The following is a 27,165-nucleotide window of genomic DNA, read 5'->3' on the forward strand; positions in this document are numbered from 1 at the left end:
TGAATCCGTTGTCTCAGAGGACGTGTGGTGAAACCTACATAAAGTTGGTTGCAATCACACTTGCGGAGGTAGATGACATTAGAGGTACTGCAGGTGGAAAAAGATTTGGAGTATAACTTCTTGCCAGTCACAGGATGTATAATACATGTCACGTCAATGCTCATTGGGCAGATGCTGCAATGACCGCAGGGGTGATGCCCCTGTAGTAAACAAGTCCCATCGGTCCTACTCCTGAAATCTGAGTGGACCAAAAGATCCTTGAGACTCTTAGTACGGCGGTAGCTGATTTGCGGTAAATTATCACATCCCGGTAGATCTACTAAGACATGCCAGTTCTTCTTAATAACGTTTGAGATGGCTCCAGAGAGGGGAGAATAGTCTAATGCCCAAGTAATTCTATTAGATGGAGCATCCCGGGGGCGATAACTCAGGAGTTTGGATCGGGAGATGGCATCTGCCTTCCTTCTTGCTCGAGCAATTACCCAGGGAAGATAACCCCGCGCCCTGAAAGCTGTACTCATGCGAACTGCCTCCTGGCAATAATCCTGCCAAAAGGTCGCATTTCTCCTAACACGCAAAAATTGGCCCACCGGAATATTTTTCTTTAAAACCAATCGGTGATGGGAAGTATATTCAAGATAAGCAGCCCAGGTTAGGGGAGTCGCTATGGGTTGCCCAGCGGCTCCCAGCATTGCGGTGCTATACATGGCCAACCTAGAGGAGAAATTTATCTACAATGCTATTGTCAGTCCATTCTATACTGAAATTGTTTGTTTTCGGAGGTACATAGATGACATTTTTTGCATATTGCATGCTTCTAATAGGATTGCAGACTTTATGAAATGGATCAATGGGATTGATCCTAATATTCAGTTTACACATCAAAGCAGCTTGGAGAGTATACCGTATCTTGATGTCATTGTATTCAAACAGGCAACTTGCAGCTTGGGGGTGAAACCCTATCGGAAACCGACCGATAGGGCTGCTTATCTTGAATATACTTCCCATCACCGATCGGTTTTAAAGAAAAATATTCTGGATACCATCTCTCGGTCCAAACTCCTGAATTATCGCCCACTCAGATTTCAGGAGTAGGACCGATGAGACGTTTACCACAGGGGCATCACCCCTGCGGTCATTGCAGCGTCTGCCCAATGAGCATTGACGTGACATGTATTATACATCCTGTGACTGGCAAGACGTTATACTCCAAATCTTTTTCCACCTGCAGTACCTATAATGTCATCTACCTCCTCAAGTGTGATTGCAACCAACTTTATGTAGGTTGCACCACATGTCCTCTGAGACAACGGATTCAAGAACACGTTTCTAGAATTAAAACTCAGAATGTAGACATACCTCTTTATGAGCACTTTAGGAATCAGCACCATAATGAAAGGTCCTTTAAGTTTTCAGTTCTTGAAGTCATCTTGAGACCGGGCTTTCGGAACCAGCTTCTTCTACAAGCTGAGATCAAGTGGATTTTCAGACTTCGAACCTTGATCCCATATGGCCTCAATCATGACACTGATTTTTCCTCTTTCCTTTAAATGTAATTTTATTCCCTTCAGTCCCCCCCCCCGTTGTCTCTCCCCTCCCATTTTCCTCCTCTTTCTCTTCAGTTTATTCAGTCGGGCTGGTATTTCTAAGTTAATGTGTTATAGACGAGTTGAAATGTATATGTGAATATTTAATTGTGTAATATATATAGATATTTTTGTAATATATTTATCAACTTTGTAATAATTATTACTCGTCGGTATAATGATATTATTGATTATTCGTCTCATGCAAGTGTGCAATACATGGCTGTAATTATGTGCCTGTAATCATGTGACTGTATCTTTAATTTACTGATAATTCGGTTTTGTCGGGTCAATTAATTAATTAATTACTACTGTATAAATCAGGTAGGGCGGCGTCCTACCTTCACCTTGGAGCATATGGACTCGAGATATGGAAAATAAGTCAGTTTGTTTGATCATGTGATGTAAGTAGTCAATGTTCTCCTTGATTCACTTCAGAATGTGGCGTTGTGATATTATTGTGTAATATTAATTTATAGATACTTTGGCCTGAAGAAGGATCATTTTGGTTTGAAACGAGAGAAGAAGAATTTGGCCGGCTTACGCTCGTTGCCCTTCCACCTCTCCGCGCTAATTTCACAGCGCTACCATCTTACCTCGTTACATTAATCTGAGGACTTCACAGCCTAATTGCCTGCAGCTGATTACCCTCGCCACTTCTCAGCATTTTCTTAGAACTTTACTGAATTTAATTTGCAATATTGGATTGAGTTAATGACGTTTCTCTCCCTTTGTGCAATTTCAGTGTTATGTAGTGTTATTTTTCACGGAATACTGTATAATTACAAATCTTGTTTTGAATATTCACGGAGGTTATTCCCTTGGTTTTGTCTCTAGGCATGCTTCCTTTTGCCTTTGGTGTGTTTTCAGTGTGGTAGCCGTTCAACCCCCCCCCCCTTCGGTTGCATTAAGTGCTGATTCAGGGGTAGGGCTGTCCTGTTAAGGCATTTAGCCCTGCCCCCTTCCCACATGACCCTGAGAGGCTGCCACTTCTCCTCCGTGGCGGCAAATGCAGCCCCTGGCCTCAAGCCCTTGGCTGTAGGCCGGGTGGGGGCCAAATTCTCCTCTTGCATGAATCTTAAAGATGCCAAGGGAAACTCAAGATCAGGAATCAAACAATAATTATTTATTTACTCATACACATTTTCAAAAGTACTAATAGAGTACATCATAGTGCATTATCAGAGCTCATATCTCTTCAAAATCTCATAAATACATATTAATTAGTGCATATACCAGAAGCATATATTTCAGCCATGTATTTTCAGTCAAAGCCTGTATATCCATTTTGAGTTCAGCTATATTCTTGGGGAAGTTTCCAGGCTCTAAAAGCACTCAAATTGGTTCAAAAGCTCCAGTAGAAATCTTTCATTCTTCAGATATCTTCATTCCCTTATAATGTTGACCTGTCATCAATATGTCAGAGGATGTCACTAAAGTTCTCTGACACAAGCACAGTCCCAGCATATAAATGGAGAGCACTTTGTACAGCAACCGGCTGTTCATTTCTAAGACAGGAGATCTCCTGATAACCTCCTACATTCTACCTTGAGTCCAACGACGCAAAACATGAAATATTAAATATTTTCTGTAGTTTATATTTGGTTTTGTGTAATATAAAATGTGTATCTTCTTGCCCAAAGAGCATGATAATGCCTTTGGACTTGCAGATTTGAGAAAGAGCATACTGAGGACAGAAAAGGACACTAAATAGAGCCCAACATTGTGTGCTTCAAAATTACTCCAATTTGGACACAAAGTGAACCTCTAGATTGAAACAGCCAGACTGTTCCAAACCAGGATATAAATACAGTGGGCGATATGAGAGGAGTAAGGAAGGACCACATAATGGTGTTTCTTCCCTTGTATAACAGGAGCAGAACCTCTTTCTGTTGACAAATCTGCTTAGTAATTGCTCAGTTTTATAAAATCCAGTTTTAGAAAATTCCTCAGTTTTAAAAAATCCAATCTGTGAGTATAAGTAATGTTATTTGTAATACAAACCTTTGTTAGTAGTTTTAATTACCAAAGCAAAGCTTTATTACTTTTATGTCCTTATAATTATAATTGGCAACTGCCTATAAATACATATGTTCACCTCAAGGAAATGAAGTGGGATTTCTTATATAATGGCATAATGTGATTTAATGTATATTTCAATTGAGAATTAACTTCATACTCTTATAATATAAACAGTTCTATTTTAAGAGTAGACGATTTATGCAAGTTGACTGTTCTTTGGGCCAAGGGCCCAAAGTTGAATTATTATACACAAACTGCTGAGGAAGACCAGCAGTTGAGATATGGTCTGCTGGAGTATTGACTGATATTTCATTGAGTAATCCTGTACTTGTTTTACTTGGGGAAATGTTGATAACATGAGAATTATGGTGCAACTGGAATTGCTTTTGGAAATACATATATAAATGCACAGCTGTATTTTGTTGATCCTACTTCTAGTGTTTTTTGGGGAGGTGTATACTGTTTTAAGATAGGGCTTCTCACATTTGGTACAGTCTTAATGATGCTGTTACTGGTTGATAATCATATCGTTCCTCCACCCCTTCTTTTTGCGTAGAGAAATGCATAGCGTCTATTATTTTTAGAAATGGCCTTTTCTTCTCTAAGGTGACTCTAAGATCACAAAACAAACTTCATGATGACCGTTATTTTAATATCATTTGTACAGATGTGAGAAATTAGAAAAAGAATTATAAATATCTCATGTCATTGCCTGAAAATAGCTATGCTTGTCTTCTGGGCAATTTCAAAAGACTTTTCATGAAACAATGGAATTTCTATACCAGATATATGAAAGAGTTTAGCGTACAACTGATTTCTTGGCAAGAACATTCATTAAGTGTTGATTCATACATTCAACCCAATTCTGTGAAAAAAATTTTGGGGTGGTTTTCAAAGGTCATTGCAAGGGTTTTTTTAGAAACTGTCTAAACCATCCTGAGTCATGAAGCCAAAAAAGCCCCTGGTGTATATGAACTTCCCTGTGATCTACATAGGTACTTAGTAATCTTTGATTAAATGTGTGAATCAATGTAATAGAGAACAGATTTTTGTCAACCAACCATCAAGTGATGGTGAACAAGAGTAATTGTTAAAACTGTAAATAAGCCAATGTTTATTGTTTTAAATATTCATAAATCTTCTTTTGTAGTATCAATAGAAGAGACTGAAAAATCCTCTCTGGTATCTAAGCCAAACTCTCAGGAAGCCCAAAAACACTTGTTCTAAAGAACATAAAAAACAGAAAGCTCTTTCAGTATATGTTAAAACATGCCCTGCAAAAATTAAATCTGATTGATAAGATTACATGACCTACTCAACATCTATGGAGGTATAAGCAAGCTAGGGATGGGGGCAGGGAGAAGAGCTCTTCATGGTGTTGCAAAATACACTGTTTGCATTGCTTTACGCTTTAGGTCACATCAACAGCTTGTGCCAAGAGGTTAAAGATAAACCCTAACCTAAATTTAACAATCATAATTCCCCATGAATGTTCTCAGTCTGTAGCTACTAGTTCCATAGACATACACACATCTGAGCATCAGTGAAAATACCACAGTTAATGAAATCATACCATTTAAATGGGCAGAATATTTTTACTGTGTTTGTTCATGTAATGGCACTCCTTGCTACTATTGCTAGGGATCTAGTAATGACACCCTAAGCAGATTCAATGAGCTTAAAAGAGTGTCAATTATGCTTAGGATGGCACTGTAAGCCAGTGATTTTCAACAGTCAGGGAATGCTTTACACATTGGCTTGCTTGCTGTTGAACCCCTGTGTGTTCATCTCTATAATATAATGTAGTGTGAGGTGTGCTTAGTGTTAGTTGCCTACTGGATAACATAGAGGCTCTACCAGGGCTCTACCATGATGGTTCAGGGCTCTGCCATGATGGTCCAGACATGCACAGGGACTTCTTAATTTCCCATCAAACAGTGCCTCAAAAGTCCCCTGCAAAGGTCAGGCCCGTCTAGAAAAGCACACTGTCAGGTGCAAGGTGTTGTTACTAGAAGCAAAGATCAGCCATCCGCTCTGTGTGTACAGAACAGGAGTCCTGGAAACTAGGAGCTGGACACTCTAGAATGTTTTCTGAGAAGAATGTCTGGCCATGTACTTTACTAAAAATCAATGGGAGGTCTGCAGCAGCCCCCAGACAACTGATAAGAAGTTTGTGATAGCCCTTCTGGCTGGAGCTTGAGAATCAGATTAAAAGCTGCTCTGGGTTAAATGTGATCCCTGGGCTGTAGTGGCCCACCCTGGGTATCATAGGTGCCCCCCCCTGCAGAATTTAGCTACTATATAACAGTAGGTTCTCCTTCCCTGCAGCCTTCTGCCAATGGTTGTGTCATGGGGGCAGTCTACAGAGTTTTGTGTTGCCAGATCAGATACAGTGTCAGTGCACAGGCCACATTATACCTAATTAAACAAGGACAAGTTTTCCCTCTTGCTAGCTCTGGGAGTGAGTAAAGTGCAAGTGCAAATACTGTTTTAATAGAGACACTTTTAAAGAATTATCACTATTGGACTTTATAGTAGTCAGAAAATCGGCAGACAGACCATAGTAGGCTTACAAACCCTCTGGGCAAGAAACTGCAATTCTTCTATGCACTAAATAAATGTTAAGTATAAATAGTGATGAATTCTAGGCAACTTTCTGAAAGAAGCATATGATGAAATCCGGAGGCACTTTGAGAATCTAGCCTTTTCTGTTTGTGGATATTTTTTCTAAACAAATGACTTCCATGGACACTTCAGGCAATTCATCTCTTAAGAAATCTTTATTTCCCCACCACAAAGCACAACTTTTCTCCCTCTCTTTGTAGGTAAGTATAAGGTTATGCTAAATCGTTTTCATAAAACAGTGCAAATTGACTTGTATTCAAGACCTGTCTAATCCTTTTTTGCGTACCAGGATTTTGAATAGCAGCTGTTGGGAACAACGAACTAGAAAAAAGACTATGGCATTCACGGCCTGCTTGTGAGTTTTCTAGGGGCATTTGGTTGGCAATTGTGGTAAAAGATACTGGAACAGATAGGCTTCTGGTCTGAACCCACATTGTATACATTGGATTACCCAGCTATAATTTTTTATAAAAATTCCTGAGTTCTGATAGTCAACAGATTTAAAGTAAATAGCTTGTGAAATGGGAAATAATATGACAAATGTCATAGACCAATCTGAAATGATCTGTGTTATTTGGTGACTTGATGATAACAGACACTAGGATACTAATACTAGGATACTAGCCTGTAGGGGGTGATGATTTTTGCCATTACTTCCCAGTCATTGCAGCCCTCCTATGACAATGGGCGTGGGGGTCCACTGATCCACAGGAGCACCATTTTAGGGGCATAGGGGCATAGAAGACTGCAGCAAGGACAGAAACCAGGAAAGCTGCCACTTATATATTAAAGATAAGTCAGTTTGTGCTCCATAAGATACAAGGCAGAATCCCCAGCACTGGAGTTACATTGTAATTCTTTTATCCCATTGTAAACAGCCTCCTGAAGTTGATTACTGGGAGAGTGCACCACTGTCCAAAAATTCCTCTTTGGATTTTCAACTTGCCTGCAAGTGTAGGAGAAAAGGGGGCAGAGGTCAAAAGATGCCAACGGGCTCTTCAAACTAGGGCATCTTGACCACCAGCCCCCCCCCCCCAGTGAAGTGAACAATCAATTGGATGATTTGAATTGGTACTTATTTTTCCATCAGCTAATAGGCAAAAACCCAAAGCAATCAGCCAGCCATGAATGTTGATAGGTTTAACACACGCTGAATATATTTAAAGGAAGGGAAGGTTACACAAAGCGGCCCCTGACTCTGCAGGGGCACCTTGGCACTTGCATTCGCACTAGCCCTTCAGACAAATTAAAGGGTGAGCCGAGGCTATATTTTCTTAAGCCCTAGAGACGAGTTGTTCTGAGGAAACTTTGATACAGATAGGTATGAACACGCCATCCTCCAAGGCAACATCATGCCCCTCGTTTCTCCATTATCTTAAACAGGGCAGCATCTATCTGACTCTAGCTCCTGCCTGTCCTGTAGCCGGGATGCATTATTTATCTCTCTGTGTTATTTTCACAGATTTCTGGAGAGAGCCGGGCAAGGTAAAGGAATAATAATAATAAAAAAGAAAGCCTAGCATAGTCATCCCTCTCTTTCTCTCTCTCTCTCCCACGTTACTTTGATTGACAGCTCAGCCTCTCCACTCTCCTTCTCACCGACCTTCCCATTCTCCCTGCCTGTCTGAGCGTTCCACTGCCTCCCATTGGCTCGCTCAAAGGGGTCCTGCCGCTCCGCTAAGAAGGCTTCCTAGCAAAGGCAAGGGGGAGGGAGGGTAGGCGATGTCTGGCAGGATCAGTTCCCATTGGTTTGATGTCAGTGTCCCACGTTGGTCCCGACGCAGGTGATTGGCCACCGACCTCTCTGCCTTCTTTCCCTGGGCGGGGCCAAGCGGCTGGTTTGCTCGAGGAGTGTGAAACCGCGTGTTAATGTAACCAGCGCGGGCGGATACATTGTGTCCCGTTTATTGAGATTTCGTCGCCGCCAAGCTGGTTGTGTGTCCCGCGGAGTTTTCTTATTACGCGCCGCTCTTGTTTCCATGGAGGAAGAATCCTTGTGATTATTTGGGGCGGGGGGCGGGGGGGTGTAGATCGCCTTTTTCCCGCGCCGGCCTGGATGTTTCCTCGAAGGATCCTGGCGAGAACTTTAGCCCGGGATTGAGCAAGAAAGAAGAGAGAGAGAAGGCCGCGGGAAGAGTTTCGCCTGCTTGGGATGCTGCTGTTCCGATCGCGTGTTTGTCTGGCGTGTGGGAATCGCCTCGTGTCGTCTTCCAATGTGCGGCGGGGCTAGGGAAGCTGCCCGGGGGGTGCCGCAAAGGGGAGCTGCCCCTTGATTGCCGTCCCGTCTGCGGCGGGTGGGTCAGGGGAGGGGGCTGACTCCTGCGACTCTCGGGAGGAGGGGGGACCCTTCCTCGTTCGCTTGCCTCAGCCGGGCCGCTTCGAGCACGATCTCCCGGCCCTCTGATTTCCTCGCCCGTGTCCCGAGCGTGACCCGGCCTTGAGTTTCTCGTCAGACACGGGAGCAACGCGGCCTTTTGTACTGGGACTCCTCGCCCGGACCGGCCGCTTGACTAGCTTGGATTTCCCCCCTCGGAGCAAAAGAAAGGGAGCCGCCGCCGCCTCCGCTCAGGCTTTCCGGTCTTACAAGTGTGTCGGGCAAGTTCGCCGCCGGCCGAGCAAGGGGCGCTTGTTTACTTCGCCAGAAAGGACGAGCCTCGCCAGCCACGAGGAAGGGGCCTGGACAGCACTTGCGGCCCCCGGTGCGCGGCCAGAGCTCGCCCCCTCCCCCCCCCCCCGCCGGTCATAAACCAAGAGAACAACAAAGGAAGCGGCTGGGCTCGGTGGGCGCGAGGCGGTGGCGGGAGGATGAGCCTGCCGCTGGGGCCACAGCCCGAGTAGCGCGCGTGTCTGCCGGCGCCCCCCGCCCGTCCGCGGGCAGTTCTCTGGGATCTAAAGTTTGGGGCTCGACCCGAGGATTGCGCTGCGGAGGAACCAGGCGGCGGCCAGAGCCATGTTCCCTCAGAGTCGGCATCCCGTAAGTGGCCCCCTCCCGCCCGCGCTAAGCTGGCCTGCTTCGGGGCGGGGGAAGCGAATGAGCAGAGAAGCGCGACAGGCGGCGGCGGCAGGACAGCGCCTGAAGCCGGGGCCCCGCCCGCCGGTCCGCAGGAAAGGCCTGGGAAACTTTCTAGCTTGAGTTTCCCCTTGGCAGGGGCTGCTTGGAAGCTTCCCGCTGCGGCTGGGTGTCTGGGGACTTCTTTGTTTACTCGGGGACTTGTTTGCCTTTCGGCCCACAATGGCGGGGAAGGGTTGGCCGCTTCTGGTCTCCGTTCGGCAACCTGGGAGTGGACAGGGGTTAGAAGAGCAGCCTGGGGTAGTCGCCTTCCCCCTGACGGGCTGAAAGTGAAACCGGGGCGCGCTCTCGAAGTTTCCTGAAAAGGTGTCAGCGCTCCGCTTCCCTTTGGGCCACGATTAAGGGTGAAAGTGGATACAAATCTGAGGCATGGGAGAGAAGCCTGGGGGGAGGGGGGCACCAAAGGCGCCTTTGTGCGGCATCTCAGTCCTGCCCAGTGGTGGTCCTCAGTTCAAGGGCTATGTAATGGAGGGGTGGCTAGGCTTAATAGAGTCCTAGGACTGCTCACCCCAGCGATGACGGGGTTTCTTATCTCCATGGCCTCCTTACAACTCTGCTTCCTCCCCAGACGCCACACCAGGCTGCAGGACAGCCCTTTAAGTTCACCATCCCCGAGTCTCTCGACCGCATCAAAGAGGAGTTCCAGTTCCTCCAAGCTCAGTATCACAGGTGGGTGTGGCCTCTTCACTTCAGTGATCCTTGCTTTTCTTGTGCTTTGTCCACCATCCACAGCCTTCAGTGTTGGGGATTTCAGGTTTTTCTCTAGAGCGTGCTTGTTCAGCAGGGTGTATTTTGTTCCTCCAAAATGTGCTTTGTATTTGTGCCCAGGTGGTGGCGTGTAGAGTCAGGTTAAGACCTGTCACTCATTAAAAAAACAACAACCAGGCATTCTCTTTATTTGTATAATTTGCTTCAGTTCAGGGGATCTACTCTCACCTCCCGCCTTTTCCAAAATGTGCTGTCAATATTTGTTCTGGTTTTTTTTCAAGAGTTAACAGTTGGTTAGCAATTATTTCTGTTCTTGTATTCCTGCATTCTGTTACTTTATGTGACTGAACAACCTGTTTAAACTTCATTGTTCTGAAAACAAAGCAGTACTAGGATATTAGGAATTCACCAGTGGCCATTGTTGCAAGCACCTTTTACTTTGATTTAGTGCCTCTTCAGAAAATAATGCTGGAACTTGGCAAAAAACTACTTGATCCTGTGCATACTCACTCAGAAGTAACGTCTATTAAGTTTAGTGAGACTTATTCCCAAATGCATGTTTGTAAAATTGCAATTTAGGGGAGGTCGTTTATGTGTGTAAAAGTGTACTCTTGTTTAGATAGCTTGAGCTTTATCAAAAACAAGGGTACGCATTGAAGCAAATTGAGGATCAGGCTATTAGTATATTAATTTGTGATAAAAAATAGAGATACAGATTGATCACCTTTGTGTTCACAAAAGCTCAAGCCTGTTCAAATAAGTACTGTTCAAACAGCAAAGAGTTACGATGGTAAGAGTTACTTGGACATATTGGTAAGCTTCTAATGATGACTGATCAAAGCAACAAAATTGAGTTATTTAAATTTCCTTGTATTCTAAATTAGTAGGGGTGGTCTAGCTAAGCTGTGGCAGTTCAGAAGTAATGGTGTTAGTGCTATGTGTGAGTGAGAGAGAATTTGAGGCACAATAACCTGATCCTGTACATGTTTGCTTTGAAGTAAACTTTACAGTGTTCTTTGACCTTATTTATAAGCATGCATTGAGTTGCATCTAGTGCTATTGCTCATCAGAAATTATTCAATTGGATTCCTGTTTTTTATTTATAATTTAAAAGGCTGATAATGTTTGTATATGCTCGTTAAGCATATGGGTGATGCTAAATGTGCACAACAATCTCAATAGTGATGTCCTTGAAATTACACTTTAGTCCATGTTGTAGGGTACTGGTAGGTTTGTAGCTTTTAATTGTGGGAAGGCCAGGTGCTACTGCATATTCAAATATTATCTTGCTCAACTATTTTAAAAGACAAGATGACAGAAATGAGCTTTTGTATTCATTCTTGATTTTTAAAAACCATTTTAAGAAAATGGCTTAGAAAGAATGCCCAAAGAAGAGAAGAACTACAGTTCTTTTGACTTCTAGCATTCTGTCTTGAGGGAAGGACAGCTATCATGAATCCTATAAGTCCAGTTATTGCAAACTGACTGCAGTTTGCAATAACACTTGTCTTCTTTTATTTGTGTAACTTGTATATGTAATCTGAATAAAATTGTTTATTAAATCTAAAGTAATATTATGTCCTTTATATATTCTAGCTTGGTCATATAGTATACACTGTGCTGAAACTTGATACATTATAACAGCTTCCTAAGCTATTACTCTTCAATATGTCAGTAGAAGCAAATGCTTGATATGAGCAACACACTTAAGAATACCTGTTTTTATCTTCCTAGCCTTAAATTGGAATGTGAGAAGTTGGCAAGTGAAAAGACAGAAATGCAGAGGCACTATGTGATGGTAAATACAATCTTTGTTTCCTACTTGCTTTGTTAAAGAATTGCTACATTGTGTTTGTCTTTAACTGGATTTTTCCCCTTTTAATTGCAGTATTATGAAATGTCATATGGATTAAATATTGAAATGCACAAACAGGTAAGAAATTCATGCAGAATCTACAGTTGAGTTTAATACAAGAGCATCTGTGATCACAATAGTTTTGTAAACAAGGATGGAAAGTGATAAAAGTGCAAAATATAGCTGTTTGGTAAATTTCCATTTGGCTATATAGACATTTAAATAAATGTGAAACAACTGATATGTTTACTATGATGTTATTTAATACTATTGCAAAGATATACTTAAGTTAATTATTTCAAGGAATTAAATTTCTAGGAGGGTATTCTATGTTGGTGCAACCCTGTATCAGCTTAATCATGTAGCGTATGTTGATAGTTGCTCAAACCCCAGCATTTTAAAAGCATGAAAAGATTAGTGGCTTGGAAAGCGCTCGTTATGACTGAGTTTGCAAGTTCCCATAAAATTCACACTTATGGCTACTATAATGGTGAATAAAAAGAGTATTGAACTGGAACAAGGCACTAAGGACCTCATAAGAGAAGAAAAGCTAAATGATTGCTCAGCCCAAAGGACCTTCAATTGAGTAGTTATTGTCTGCCAAAGAAAGCATTAATGGGAGGGTATAAGTATTCTGTAGATATGCTGACATCCACTTTTTCATCAAGATGCTGGTACAATAAGTCTTTCAGAAATCGATGGCCTCTTAAAAAAATTATCATTAGATGAAGTTGCACAGTTGGACACATTTCAAAGTGCAACAATACAATTCTTTCTTGATGTATATGTGCTATTTCATCTAAAACTCTTGTTTCATTAAATTAAAGAGTATGGCTGACCGGCGAGGGCACAGCGAAGAAATTGATTAGTTCAGGCTTCACATCTTCAGTATATTCAAAGACTTCCATTAAGCAAGTGTGTTTCAGTACTGAATTCTGCTTTTGTAACTCTGAACTCTTTGATTTTTTTTTACTTTAAAACCCATCATAGATTGGAGGACATCCTATTTGGTGATGTGAAGTTACCACTATGTCAGAAGTAAATGCTTTTTAGCTGTAGCAAGTGTTTACATTCATAGTATTTGCTTGCATAAATACGAAACAAATTGCTTGGAGGTGTCATTGAATTTAGTTAAAAAAGTATATAATATGTTCCATGTAGTAATGATAATTTTAATATTCTGAAAATATTAGCAGTGTATAAATAAATACAAATAAACAAATAAAATAGTTTATCTAGAGAAAAAAAATGTTTGCGCTACAATTTACTGATTTTTATTCTTTAAAAACTTTAGCAGCTTTTATGCAAAATCAGAAATTTTGTAAAACTATAATTGAACATAGGTTCCTTTAATATTGTGCTTTGGACATTAAAATATTTTCCGCCACTGTCTAAGGACCTGAATAAGTTGGTTTAATGAATTGAAAAGTGAGTTTACTTAGTGTTTAACCCATAACCCCAAAGACCACTGAAATGGAGGCTTCTTTTTTATCTTAAATATTATACATTATAACAGTTTTATAGGCAGTGTAGGATTATCTCCATTGAATACTACATTTTAAGCTAATGAGGTCTCTACATATTCATAAATACAAATAGAGCCTCTGCTTGCATGTAAATAATTATTTAGTGCAAATTTGCATGTCCATTAGATTGTATACAGCAGTGCAATAACCTAACATACAGAATCAACACAGGAGCATTAAATAAATTCCCTCTGCACCCAGTCTGCATTGCTTAAGTCTGTATAGATCGTCTTCACCTTAAAGAGAAGGAGGGGCTCTTCCAGAGTTTAAACATGGACAGTATGTTCTTAGGCATTTGGTGGAGTGTAATCATAATTCTTATTAAAACTGGTGATGTGTAGCCCCCAGGGTGTAGCCAGGCTCAAATTGATGCTTTTTGCTAGCGGATCACCAGCATGGCCTAAGTGCTCATTATGTTGTAGAGAGGGCCTTCAGAGCTCTCATTACGTTTGACAGGAATTCTCTCTAGGGGAAAACTGGGCATTAGCTAGACTCCTGACAGGCTGAAATTATTCCTGCTTTATGGCTTATAACCAAATGCTTAGCAAGGCATCATCAGGGGACACAAAAAGTTGTCACTTCTGACATCTTTTTCCCCCTCTTTTTCTACTGGAAAATGCAGTGATGGGGAAACTTTTCACCAACCTTTATTGGCTCTTGTGTGAAACTCTTCATAGTCCTCCCTAATTATTATAACCTTCTATATAATAACCTGTATGTTTTCTTTGTAATGCTAGTGTTGTAAAATCTACAGAAACTGTAAATTTAAGAAAGAAATTTATTACCACTTCTGTTGATATTCAGTGTTGTGTTGATATTTTCCTGATGTTTAGGGCTCTACAACAGAAACACAAACTGGTGACCTATTTTCTTTTTTTGGTGATTCCTTGCTGTTCACAGTCCTTAGTCTCCCAGACTTGGAAAGAGATGAGGCAACTAGTGCCCTAATTAGTGCCTGCATCCCCCCTCTCTCCCTAATTTACCTGACTCCTATGCATTTTTACTTGGGGAAAGAGTCCCACCAAATTTAGCATTACCTGTTCACATATAATTGAACTTGGTATTACCATCTTAGAACTTCTGGCTCTGTTTGGAATTCTTCCAAATATAGCGCTTCATGCTGCAGGTGTGTGGCTTGCATATAAGTGGTATGTTGGAGGAAAGAAACAACCATGTGCTTTTTTTGCATATTTGAATCCATCTTATTTCTGGAAGTGGATGACTGGGTGAGGCCCTGAATGTTGGGTGATGGAATGCAAGTTACATGCCGGGTTACTGTTGTCTCCCATTTAATACTAAACAAAGACTTGTGTTGTCACCTAGTGGCAGTTATTACTTGCCATGTGCAGTCAGGTGAAGCTTGAAAAGTATGTTAATTCACAACACCAATACAAGACCTGGCATAGTACACAGCTATCCCAGAGTGAATTGCTTCAGGTATGCTAACTGAAGACTCTAATGGTAGTACAATTTGTAGAAATCTGGGAAATTTCTATACTGAATCACATTTTGCTAAGTAAAGTTGGCCAACAGTCTCAAATTAGATCTGCTCCTATAAGGAAGTGGCAGGTATAATAATGTTTAATACAACAATGAGCCATCTTCTGTTCTTGCTTTGTACATTTCCATCTCTGTGTCTTGTGACAAAATGAGCTGCATCCAGTGAATGAAATTCCTTTTTGAACTGTGTTTTTTATATCTTATTTCTGATTGAATTTTGGTTAAGATTTGTAGAGTCAGGTCTAGGCTAGAGGTTGATCCCCCCCCCCCTGCAAGGAGCTGTAATTGGTGGTATGCCACCAATTATGTAGCCTTGAGTTGTGTTTACTAAGCACTGCAGTAGTTACAACTACTGTGATGAGTGAGTACTTTTATGACCTAAATGTTCAAATATCATAGGTGGTGAAGGAATAGTACCATATGAATTACACTTTATCATAATATACTGCCTTTGGAGATTGTTTGTTTGGAAACTTTATACTGCCAGAGTTCCTGCAGCTTTAGACCATTAGGTGGGTACTGACTGTCTCCGATCCTTGTTTATGGAATACTAACCCCAGAGCCATTTGTATGGGATCAGTAAGATGTGTGTGAGATGCAAGGGAAGTAATTTATGTTTAGTGGCTTGTGCGCTGATTGTGTTTTCAGATTACTGACTTTTTGGTATTGTATTCTACTATTGGCTTGGGTTTAACTATTGGTTTACTATTGCTTTGAAGGCCTTAGGGCAGAAAAGCAGCATAATAACCAACCAGTTCCTGCTGGTAGTGACAGATCAGTTTGTAAAGAATTGTTTCCATTATCATTACCAGCAGCAATTTATCTCTTACCTCTGGCATTAATATAGCAGTAATACTTTCCCTTTATCATTGGGAAGCCCTCAAAATTACATTCTTCTTCAGAAACTTATATACCAGGACACTGCCTTTAAACCTGATGTAGATCCTTCTAGGAAGCAAAATTTGTGAGCTTTTTACCAACATTTCACTTTCAAAAAGCTTCCTAATTATGGCAGCCCAGGCAAGCAGGGGTTACTGAGTTCAATCTGGTGCCAAGAAGTAGAATTTCTTGGATCCTTGTAGCCACATGGGAAATGTTCTCTGTGTGTCATTCTCAGCAGTCATGTCTGTTAGCCGTCTGAATAAACCAGGAGGTAAATCTTCTCCTGTTAAAACTCAAATTGTTTAGGTGTAAGATTAGCCTTTGTTCAATGGCAGTCAGCCAAAGAATGATTGATCACTGCTGAACCCACTGACAGACTGTATAAACTACGGCAGTGTTTAAGTTCCTGCCATCCTAAAACTTGACAGGTGGGCCTTTGTCTGTTTTGGGTGGATTGCTATGATCTTTCTGACCTGCCTTCAGGCAAGCTTGTCACCCTACCCTTCTATGTTCTTTCCTATGTGGCTTGCTGCCTTCTCACTTCCAAATAATTACAACTTCAAAAACAGTGTATACTGCTAAAAGTACCAATTTTCTCTTTTACTGCTGGCTCCTTAAGAGAGGAACACTGTATTTTAACATCAGTATCTTTTCCTAATCACTCATTAAAATACTAGTAATGGGTTAAACATAGTTAGTATTAAGAGACTTAGTTCTCCACATGTCTTTAAAAGGATTGTATCATTGCCATAGTTCTGTCTTGGTTTTGGCCTATACTGCTTATATTTGGGCAGGTAGGCTCTTCTTGTCATATGACAAGACAAATGTCATATGTTTTGGGGGGTTTGTCTTCTATTTTAGCTTCAAGATTCTTATTGGGAAGATTATTAGTAGTAGTTAATGATTTTATCTTGGGAGCTCTTTCAAGCAGGTATCTGAGGAAGTCACATATACATAGTTTAAAAAGATAAAAATAAATTTACACCTAAGTGAAAAATGCACCCCTGCACAATCAGATTCAAAGGTAATTCTTTGCTATTTTCATGGCAAGTATTAATATGAAGTGTTTTTCCACCCTCCTGAACACATGGCTCCTCTGAAATCTGTTTTTCCACATTGCTGAAAAATATATCCATGTTCTTCTACAACTTGGGCCTGAAATAGATACTTAGAAATCTCAGTGGAAGGAAAAGAGGCTTGGGGGGAGAATTTGCAGTGGAGAAACAGGTGAGGAAAACCCCTTGCTGGCTTTCTAGATTTGTCTTATTTTCGCCAGCTTTTCAGCTCTTTACGATTTCCACAATCAAGTAGACCTTGATAAAGAAGTTCTATCTAACAATTAGTTCTCCCCATTTGAACTGAGGTCGGACAATCTTATGAGAAGACTGTGCCACATGCCCTCTGGGAGGGAACTGCCTACTTTTTATCTGAAATGGGAACTTTGCCACATTTGGCCAAGCCTTTGAAGCTTCAGCAGTATTCTTTGCTGGGGGTGTGGTAGGAGCTTTTATCAGCAATTCTGCCTTGATTAGAGAAGGTGGATATAATGGATATAATTTAAGTTAGAACATAGCTGTTGTGCCATGGCTCTTTGGACTTGGTGACAATTTTCCGTTAAATGACATCTATGTGTATTAAAGCTTTCACAATTATTGGACAGAAAATCAAGCCATGTTTTTGTTCTGTTTTCAGCCTTTTGATATCTTGGGTAAACAGTCGGTCAAAGCGGCTTATGGAGTAAGGTGACCAGTCAGTGTATTGACAAGAGCAGACACAATAGAAAACTGCATTAGGAGGCAAGCCATTGGGATTTGCAGTAAATATATTACTGAACACAAGTGAATTGCCAATACTGCTTGTTTAGCAGTTTGCAAGGGCAATGGCAGTATGGATTTTTGAATTAGAAGGGAAGGACTGTTCTTTCTCTGTGCTGAAACATCTAGTGGATGGCTGAGAAGAAAATTGATTTAGGGAACAAAATGCTGCAACCTCTGTTTTGTGCCATGTGAAAGGCTTCTATGGATTAGTGGGTGAAAACACAAAGGTAGTTTACAGTTTAGTAGAAGGAGAGCAAAGTAGAAGAGGCTTTTGTTTGCTGCCCAATCAAGATGACATACAGCTAAGACCGGGGGTGGGGTGGGGGGAACCATTATAAGGGCTTCTTTGGTTTGGACTGAAGTGCCTACAATACTCTGGCTGCTAATAGCAGTTTCACAGAGTTACTAAATCTTTTGCACATTGATTTGCATGAGCACACCAACAAGATGATGCACATTGAGGATCCCCAGGGTGTGGGTGTGAATAGGCTTCTTGGCTCCATGTGTTGTCTGCTCCTCTTATCCATCCATACCCCTGTCACTTAGGGGTCATTTCACAGATATTTAATAATAGTAACTTTGCAAGTGATTTCCATATGCAGAATGGCCTTCACAGATCACACATCTACCCCAAATGCAGTATTTCTAAGAGGCTGCAGTTTACGTATTTGATTGAGAGGCCTGAAAGATAAATTGTTGTATGATTATGTATTAGCAGGTATGTTAGCATTTCAGGTAGCTTATCTAGTTTTTGAAAAACTTCAGAAAATTGGTTGAAAATCAGTGGTAATACTTTCTTTGCATTTCCTGTCAAAGGATAATAATAATTATAAATAGTGCCCATTGTAGCACAGTGGATTAGGTGACAGCCTTGAACCAGGGAGACGTGAGCTCAGATTGAAGTTTAATGAGCTTGCACGGGAGAACCTTTAGAAGGATTATTGTATACCAATATGGAATATATAGTAAAACAGCCAGCAGCTAACAGTATGGAATACATGATAGCCTTTCCTTCTTTTGAGTTCAGAGAGCATGGGATATTTGCAACTAACGTCCTACACAGATATTTAGCTTCCTCCTCAAAACCGATATGCTTTGCACATATGCAGTAATGTATGACAAGAGCAGACAGGTCAATTTTGCTGTGTGCATATGTGGTGGGACTCCCTATATCTTTTAATGTAGGATTCTGTAGCTAGTAGGACTATTATTGAGAACTGATCATGCACAAAGCAGTCTTCTTGACACAAAATGGGAAATGGAGAGTTTGAAAAGTTGAACAATTAACAGCCTGTTCTACAAACCAATTAAGGGAATTAATTTTGATTAAATTAAATTACTCTAGTTTTAACTGACTGGTGAATCAGACTGAGAACAACCTCTTGAAAGGTACAAAGAAGTGCAGTAAGACATCTGGTATTCTCCTTTGTGTTTAGCATCCAAGAAAAATCATGCTATCCAAACAGCATGGAAACATTTATTGGTTACAATTGAGTAATACAGGAAAATCTGAAGTATTAAAGGGTAAGGGATGATCATTCATATGTAGGTCATATAGCATTGCTATTAATGTGAATGCACATATGTAAAGAAGCCACGGGTATCTGAAGTGATGTGCTGTGGGTGCAAGTACATTTAGGCAGTAATCGATCAAAGCTTATTTCAATAGGGCATGTATTTCTGTTTATCAGTTTGAGTATAATCTGTTCGGAATAAGTTTTCCCACCCCTTTCTGTTGATGACAGTATTAATGGTGACAGCACTGATAACTTGAAATACAGTTCGAAGGCCACCTTCTACAGATTTTCTGTGTAATGGTTAATATGGCTGTAAATGGGAGATGAATGTGGCTACTTTTCTGAGTCTATTACTCAGGAGGCCAGTAAACTTGATTGGCTGTTACAATTCTAGCAGAATTATTCGATTTGAGAGCAATAGAGAGATAAGATATCCAATTACCCAAATGATTTGCAGGGCTAGCCAATGTTGTCATGGAGACATGAGTTGGAACAAATTAAATTTTAAGCAATAAAAATAATCTTAAAGCACGTCTGGGAACAAGAACATTTGGCAGTGGCACTTACCTGAATTGAATCTTAGTTTGACATGTTGTTGTTTGACATTGATATACTGTGGGGGCTTAAACTTTTTGAAATGGCACATTGCCTCTTAATGTTTTGCTGCCATTGCCAGGATAAGAGACCAGCATATTTAGTTTTGAATAAAAGAGTGTTAATGTATGCTTATTGTAGATACTAAACTTCAAGGCTGCAGTTGGAAGAGCTGGAGGATCATTCACTTTGTTGAACAAGATTTTTGGATTTAAGCCATCATAATTTTTAAAAGTTAGTAAAGTATATCATTGAGGGGGAAAGGGAGTATTTCATGTGATAAAGAATATCTTGAAGTGTGTTTCTGTTGTGCAAAAGGCTAGTTTTCCTTATTAATGTTGCATCAAACTGAATCCTGACTTGCAACATGTTTTTTTTAAAATCCAGAATATCCTATAAAGAGCTTTTATCCTCATGTCTGTTAGACAGATGGAGACAAAAATTGGTCTGAGGTCAAGCCATTTGCTGCATTCTCGCAGCCTTCGATTTTCCTCACCACAGATCATCTCAAATGATTCAGTAATGACCAAAAGTGCAGCCTTGACCTTTATTCCCTGGTGGATTACTCTTACACCGTATAAATGACAAGAAGAACATTTTGTTCATTTAGATGGAGTTTTCAGCTCTATTTTGCTGGACCTTCTACAGCACAAGTATAGAGCATTAAACCCAGTTGGTTGCCAATTCTTTGGTAAACCTTGATGTATAATTTCAGTTAGGTGGTGATAATATCCTTTTAAAAAGATTCTTTCATGCTAGTCTAGGGAGCTATCCTGACTTTAAAGTGACTTCTCTTTAAATAGTAAATTTATAATAGTGAAGGCTACTTTCTTCTTGAGTCCTAATGGTCAATGCTAATGCTGTGATAGCGCTTTCATGCCTGTTTACGTCCTTAACTTTTCTCTTCTGTTGTGGACAAATTGTTTTAGCGTTTGGCTCCATTGTTATGGCCTGTTATAAAGTTACTGATGGGAAATATTTTATAGAGGGGTAAAAAACTGCACACTCTAGGCAAGTGGTCTAGATCCAGTCTTCAATAAGGTAGTCTGAAGGTGATGATTTCCATTTGGTCAGGAGAGAGCAGTTTATGGAGCATATCCATAAGTAAGATGCACTAATGAATCTAACAGATAAATCTTATATGTGTAAGATTTACTTGTACGCTGTAACTGCAATTCATAAGTAGGCTAGAGATTATTACTGAAGTCATGTCTTCATCTGGTACATTTTCTGATCTGATACTTTAGGAAGGAGAAGTTGCAAAGATGTGGTACAACTTTGAATTTTTTAATATGAAGGAAGGACAGAAAGGCCAAGTGACTTAGGACTTATATCCAAACTACCTTGCTACTTTGGTTCCATGTTGATCTGGCAATATGTAACACTTCTTATTTTGTGCTTAAAACATAGCAGGGTTCTATTCTGTAACCACGATGGTGCTTGGCTTATTTTTTCTTAATGCTTCGCCTCTTCCTTCTTTTTCTTCTTGAATGACATGAGCAACATCTCTAAAGAGCATGTTATTATGTAGCATCATCTGCAAGAAGACAGCCCTGGAGGATATACATACATTCTCTAATTCTGTTTTGCCTGGTCTTATCAAGCAAGGAGCTGCTGTAGCACAGTTGCTAAGTGGTTTGACTGCAAATCAGCACTCTACTGGTTTGAATCCCACTACTGCCATGAGCTCAGTAGGTGGCCTTGGGTAAACCACTCTTCTCAGACCCTGCTCCCCAGCTGTATTGTGGGGATAATAATAACATTGTTTATTTATTTATGTTATTTATATTTCGCATTTCTCACTGAGACTCAAGGTGGATTACATAGTGTGAGATTAGTACAATTAGTGGCAAGGACAAGGGCAGGCATTTCCATACAGTGTCAAGAACATTTCCATAAACAGTGTCATAGGGTAAATGAATACAGTTTCAAGAACATTTCCATAAACAATGTCATGGGGTAAAAGAATATAAATTTTCAAAGATATAGTATTAGCAAGGATCCAGTGTGGGGTTGAGGAATTGCTGAAACAGAACATAATTCTAGGACTTACATTGAACAACATAAAACACAGGGTATAGGAGTACATGTTTAAAGCAACAGATAATATGTAAGGCAACATAATGGTGAAGTCTGTGGTTTCTAACTCATTAGTGAAACATCTGGGATCCCTTTCCTACAATACTATCTTCTTAGCTGAGAAAAACGGCCTTTTTGAATAATTCAGTTTTGCATTATTTGCGGAAAGCCAGGAGGGTGGGGGCTCCCCTGACTTCCTCAGGCAGTCCGTTCCATAGGGTAGGGGCCACCACAGAGAAAGCCCGTGTAACTTGTTCACCACTCTAGGTGAGGCACTGATCTGTCTAGAAGTGCGGTATATAAGTACAGTTGTTGTTGTTGTTACTGGTCAATGCTAAGGCCAATCAGGAAGGGAAGAGTCAACCTATTCTATATGCAGCTGTTGTTGTTGTTATTATTAGGTGGTTGAGAACCAGCAAGTGCTTAGTGTTGTGTGAAGAGGGGGAATCAACCATATAGTGCATGGGTTTTCTCTCAGCTATGGCCAAGCAAGTCCACCGCCCCACTCCAGCCCTGCTTGCAGTAGCTCCATACTTCAGAGGCAGCATCACATACAGGCCCTAGAAAAGTTGCAGGACTCTACCAATGCATGATAATTCCCCTGATGCTTAAGTGATGGAGCCACAGTTGGTAAATTGGCCTTACAGAGTGCAGATCCTAGGTGTGAGTTTATTTATTGAGACATCCGATTTGAACATGGAGATCCCTTAACTTTACACCCTTTTAAATCTATTCTAATGAAAAGCAGTGACTAGATAAAACAGAAGATTTAGCAAAGAGTTCACCTTGTGGAGAAAAAGCACATAAAAAAAATCAATTTAAATATTGTGGTTGCTTTTCCAGAATGCGTATGTAAACCTCTGAGCAAAAGTATAAATGGTGTTAGCTTTTTAATTGTTGCTGTTGACCTTATTTAAAACTATTTTGCTTCTCATTTCAGGAATAAAATTTGACAAAATGACAAATAGCACTTGTGCTTGGCTATATTTTAGGTCAAAACACTTAAGTTAATACACTCCTCCCCATCATGAAATGACAATACAATTGCAGTCTGAACTTGGATCTTGCAAAATGCAGCTGAATTCCTTCATGTTAATTTTAATGATGCTTCAAAAGGGAGGGCAGCACTTGAGTCTGGGGCCCTGGCAGACTTGTCATTTGCAAATAAATCAAAAGACCATCATCACGATAGCAAGGATTAATGATTGGAGTTGCTGTGTACTCCTTGATAGGCCCCGCACTCAAGCCTGCTATTAAAAATGAATGCATTCAAGAGGCCATGCATTAAGAACATAAACAATTAAGGGCACTTGAGATGCTCCATGAAGAGCTGCCATACAAACACAAGGGCTTTCACGTGAGGCTCCGACCTCAGCAATCTGCTTTTGCTAGTGAGTCAAAGAGAACATGGGCAATTAGTGTTGATGTGTCTGCTATCTGCAAGGACTTGTTTCTTTTATCCTACATTGTTTTAACTATCCTCTCTTTGCAGATCAAAAATCATAAGGATAAGCTGTGTCAAAGTAGTGACAGTTCAGAAGTCATGAATACTACACAAATAGTACCTTAGAAGCTGTCAGGCATTTGAAAGATTTAATATCATATGTATTGTATAGCACATTTATAAATAATGGCTGTATTTTGTTTGGCTGAATGTTTTCCCTTCTTGTAGCTTTTCTTATTTTTATAGAAGGTTATTGAATTCTGACCTTTTGAGTATTAAAGAAAATGGGATGTGGCAATTGTTCAGTGAGCAGGATCTTTGCCGCTTCCCATAATGTGAATTTTAAGCTTACTGCATGCTTGCATAAGTTCTGTATTTGAAACTTTCCCTACCAACTGCTACTTGGTCATCTTTGGTGCTTCAGACAAATAACCCCAAGCAGTAAATCATGTTTTGTGATAAGGTGGGAGTGGGGGGTGGCGAGGTAATTTGTCTGGTTTTCAAGTGAGCTGCATAAACAGGAACTGAGTGAGTACCTTACAACCAAAACATATGCTTTTCACAAACTGGTACAACCTTCGGAGTGCAGGAGTTGTTTGAATTAGGAACCATGTTATATTTTGTGGAAAATGAGTGTGTCAGAGAGAAGGCTATGCTGATTCCGCACGCGTTGAATGATGTACTTTCAATGCACTTTAGCTATCGTTTGGAAGTGGATTTTTTGTTTCACACTCAAAAAAATCAGTTCCAAATGATCTCTGAAGAGGATTGGAAGTGCATTATCCAACGTGTGCGGAATCAGTCTATAACACTTGTCTTTGACATGTTAGAGTTTGTGGGCAGGAGGTTTTTGGTCTGTGGAAGTGCTTGGACATGGGGTCCTCCATTTGCGGTCTGATCAACTATAACTTTGCTTTGTGTATGTTTCACCTTCAGGGGAAAAATGACCCTTTTCACAACCTACTGAACTGACCAATCAATAATTTGTCAATGATTTATGTCTGGTATTGACTCTTTAACACAGTATTATGAGGGTATGCTAGTAATGTTGTGACATACTTAAATCAAAATAGGCACAAAACCACCACTCGCAGTTGAGCTAAGTAATTCTGATGTAGACAGAAGGCATGCTGCTTTTAGCCGATTCATGGCGTTGAAATATGCAGGGAAAATATTATTGCCTTGAATGTCTTTCAGCCACGATATACCCAACTCCCATGCATAAAGATGTTTGGTACACTGAGGGGGTACTGATGTTGCTGTGCCTTTAGAGCCAGGATACTTACCTTGGCTCAAACTATATACAGTAAGGCCATTAAAGAATAACAGTATTGCTGCTCTCTTCTTCTTGTGCAGAGTCCTTATGGTTGTTTATTTCTGTTGGAATGGAATAGATTTTTTTAACCCATTCTACCAAAACTTTTAGGAGTGGAATCTGCTAGGGCTGCTTATTCCTAATTATCCAGGATTGTCTGATCTTCTACCTCTTCACCCCACCCCTTGGCAATAATGGCTTCAATAAGGGATTAAAAGTAGTGGGATACAGCTTCATCAGAAAGAAATAGCTATGAAAATAAACATGTAGATTATGCTAAGAGAGAGAAAGATGAGAGTATAGGTTTAGATGCTGTAGAAACCCTACCACGAAACTTCTGCTGACTCCCAATTTATTGAGGATGTTATAATGCTTGTTAGTTACCCTTTCAGCAGTGTTTCTGTCCTGGTGCCTGTATAAATGATATGGTGAATTTCCCACAGATCTGGAGAAACTTGATTGAACACTTTTTAGAAAAGTCGTTATAAACTGTTATGTTACTTTATTTGAAGTGTGGTAAAAATTAATGTTTCAAAGGACTCAGTGCTAAGAGTAAGGCCTGACAATGATACGGGAGAAAGGTGATTTTATGGCCCTTCTTCTGTAGTGTGGGTGCTTATAACTCAAGCAAGCTCTTACAGTGCCCTCTCTTTCTTCCCAGCCCTAAATTTTCTCAATCTGAGTTTGAGGTCCTTGCTAGTTTAACTGAGTTGGAAATTTATTTATTAACTTTATTTATACCCCACTTTTCTCCCTGATGGGAGACCCAAAATAGCTTACAACACTCTTTTGCCATTTTATCCTCATAACAACCTTATGAGGTAGATTATAGGCTCTTCTCTGGCTTCAAGGATATTTTCTACTAAAATACCTTTATATAAGCATTCAGTTTAATTGTTCAAGCTGTATCTTCTGTCTACTAGAATAAATACCTGAAGCTGTTGTGTGCCCTTCCATATAATGTGACTTAGTATCTTGGGGAGGGGAGAGATTTAAACACTTTAGTGGGATTTTAACCAGTGCTTTACTGCTAATAAGCTACTTATGAAGAACAGATTTTTGTTCTAATTCATATAGAGATGAGGCACTGTAAATACAAGATAAGTTCTTCTGGTGACCAAATCCTGTCCCAATTAATACACTTTTAGGCCTCAAACCATGTATATATTCTAAACATTTTATATTAAATTGAGCTACTTCTGTATTTTACAATAATTGTAATTTGTACGATTCTATAAACTGGTTAATATAGAACGACATGTCTTCTTAACCCAAGTGTTTCCTGCTTTTTATAGACAGAAATTGCCAAGAGATTGAATACAATTTGTGCACAAGTGATCCCATTTCTATCTCAAGAAGTAAGTATGATTTTTCACTTGCTTCAGTTGAAATTATTGCATCTTTGTAAGTTAGCTAGTTTTAAGATGTTAATTGTATCAAAATTCACAAGAGTGAGGAACATCTGTTATAGCTGAAGTATGCAAGCCCCCTGTTAATTTTGTCTAGCAGATGAGAGTTGTAACTGGCAGAATAGCTCAACCACAAAATTATTCTTTCCAAGACAGGGGGAAGGCAGGCTTGTAAAGATTATCAAGATTTAATGCCAGTATTAGCTTGGCAGCTGCTAGTCTAGCCGTTTGTTAAATTCTCTGTAAATAAAATTGTTGGCATTTAATAGTGCCACTCTAAACTTTTGAGTGGCATTTGTAAAGCACAGTTGAAAGTAAAGTCAAATACAAGGTGCTGTGAATTATGTGTGCCATACAGTTATGCATCAAGATGGGATCATGTATATCAGACAGGACTGTCCCATGATGATGCTTGTCAAGTTGTGATCTATGAAAAGCCTCTTATTGCCATTTATCTGAACGGTTGGATTATGCAGTCTGTCTATACAGTCTTCCAATTCTGGGTTCTGCTTTGTGCAGTACTGTTTCGTTTCATATTTCAAAACTAGATATAATTCGTTTAGCAATCTTGGTTTATATAGTTGTGGCTAAACAATATCTTTGTTTGGCTTTGGATACCAGTTTAGTGCCTCAAGTTGTGCTAGAGTATTTATTGTAGCTGTTCATGAATATTTATTTTGCTGGTGCAAAATAAACTTGTAGAATGTGGTCTAATCACCTCATGTTTCTGAAACTACATTATAATGTGAGTGATTTTAGTTGTGTAACTTGGAGAATTGAAGTGTAACATTTTGGCTATTGCATGTTGAAATTCAACCATGGGTTTATGCATAATGGACACAGGAAATATGTGAGCCATAAGCATGCATTCCTATGTAAATGTTGTCACTAGGACAGTCGTATAAAATCTGGATCTGATAAACTGACCACTTTTACTACTTAAAAAGCAAGTTGCATTTTTTCGGCACTTGCACAGGGAATATTTATTTGATTTCAGGATGCTTTGGAAATATTCCTGCCTATGATAAAATGCCCATGTGTCCTACTTAGGTTCTAGGCCAGTGATCTCTCTCTCTCTCTTTCTTTCTAGCATCAACAGCAAGTGGCTCAAGCAGTAGAACGTGCCAAACAAGTGACTATGGCTGAACTGAATGCCATCATCGGGGTACGTGGCCTTCCAGGTCTACCTCCTACAGTGTGTATAACCAGCTTTCCT

The 27,165-nt window shown here is 40.2% G+C and overlaps 1 protein-coding gene across 2 annotated transcripts in view; it reads left to right on the top strand.

Moving 5' to 3' along the window:
• Positions 1 to 7,994: 7,994 nt before the first annotated feature.
• The window catches only part of LOC129334262 (transducin-like enhancer protein 1), an 89,463-nt gene continuing 70,292 nt past the window's right edge, over positions 7,995 to 27,165 (top strand). The window contains exons 1-6 of one of the 2 annotated variants that reach the window (XM_054986203.1): positions 7,995 to 9,207; positions 9,872 to 9,972; positions 11,746 to 11,809; positions 11,900 to 11,944; positions 25,836 to 25,898; positions 27,040 to 27,144. In XM_054986203.1, coding sequence (XP_054842178.1) covers positions 9,184 to 9,207; positions 9,872 to 9,972; positions 11,746 to 11,809; positions 11,900 to 11,944; positions 25,836 to 25,898; positions 27,040 to 27,144 — 402 coding nt within the window. In that variant the 5' untranslated portion in view covers positions 7,995 to 9,183. The remainder of the gene's footprint in view (positions 9,208 to 9,871; positions 9,973 to 11,745; positions 11,810 to 11,899; positions 11,945 to 25,835; positions 25,899 to 27,039; positions 27,145 to 27,165) is intronic. The other variant, XM_054986204.1, reaches the window with a different exon arrangement.

This window comes from Eublepharis macularius, chromosome 8 (assembly GCF_028583425.1).
Source record: "Eublepharis macularius isolate TG4126 chromosome 8, MPM_Emac_v1.0, whole genome shotgun sequence".
Classification (NCBI taxonomy): Eukaryota; Metazoa; Chordata; class Lepidosauria; order Squamata; family Eublepharidae; genus Eublepharis; species Eublepharis macularius.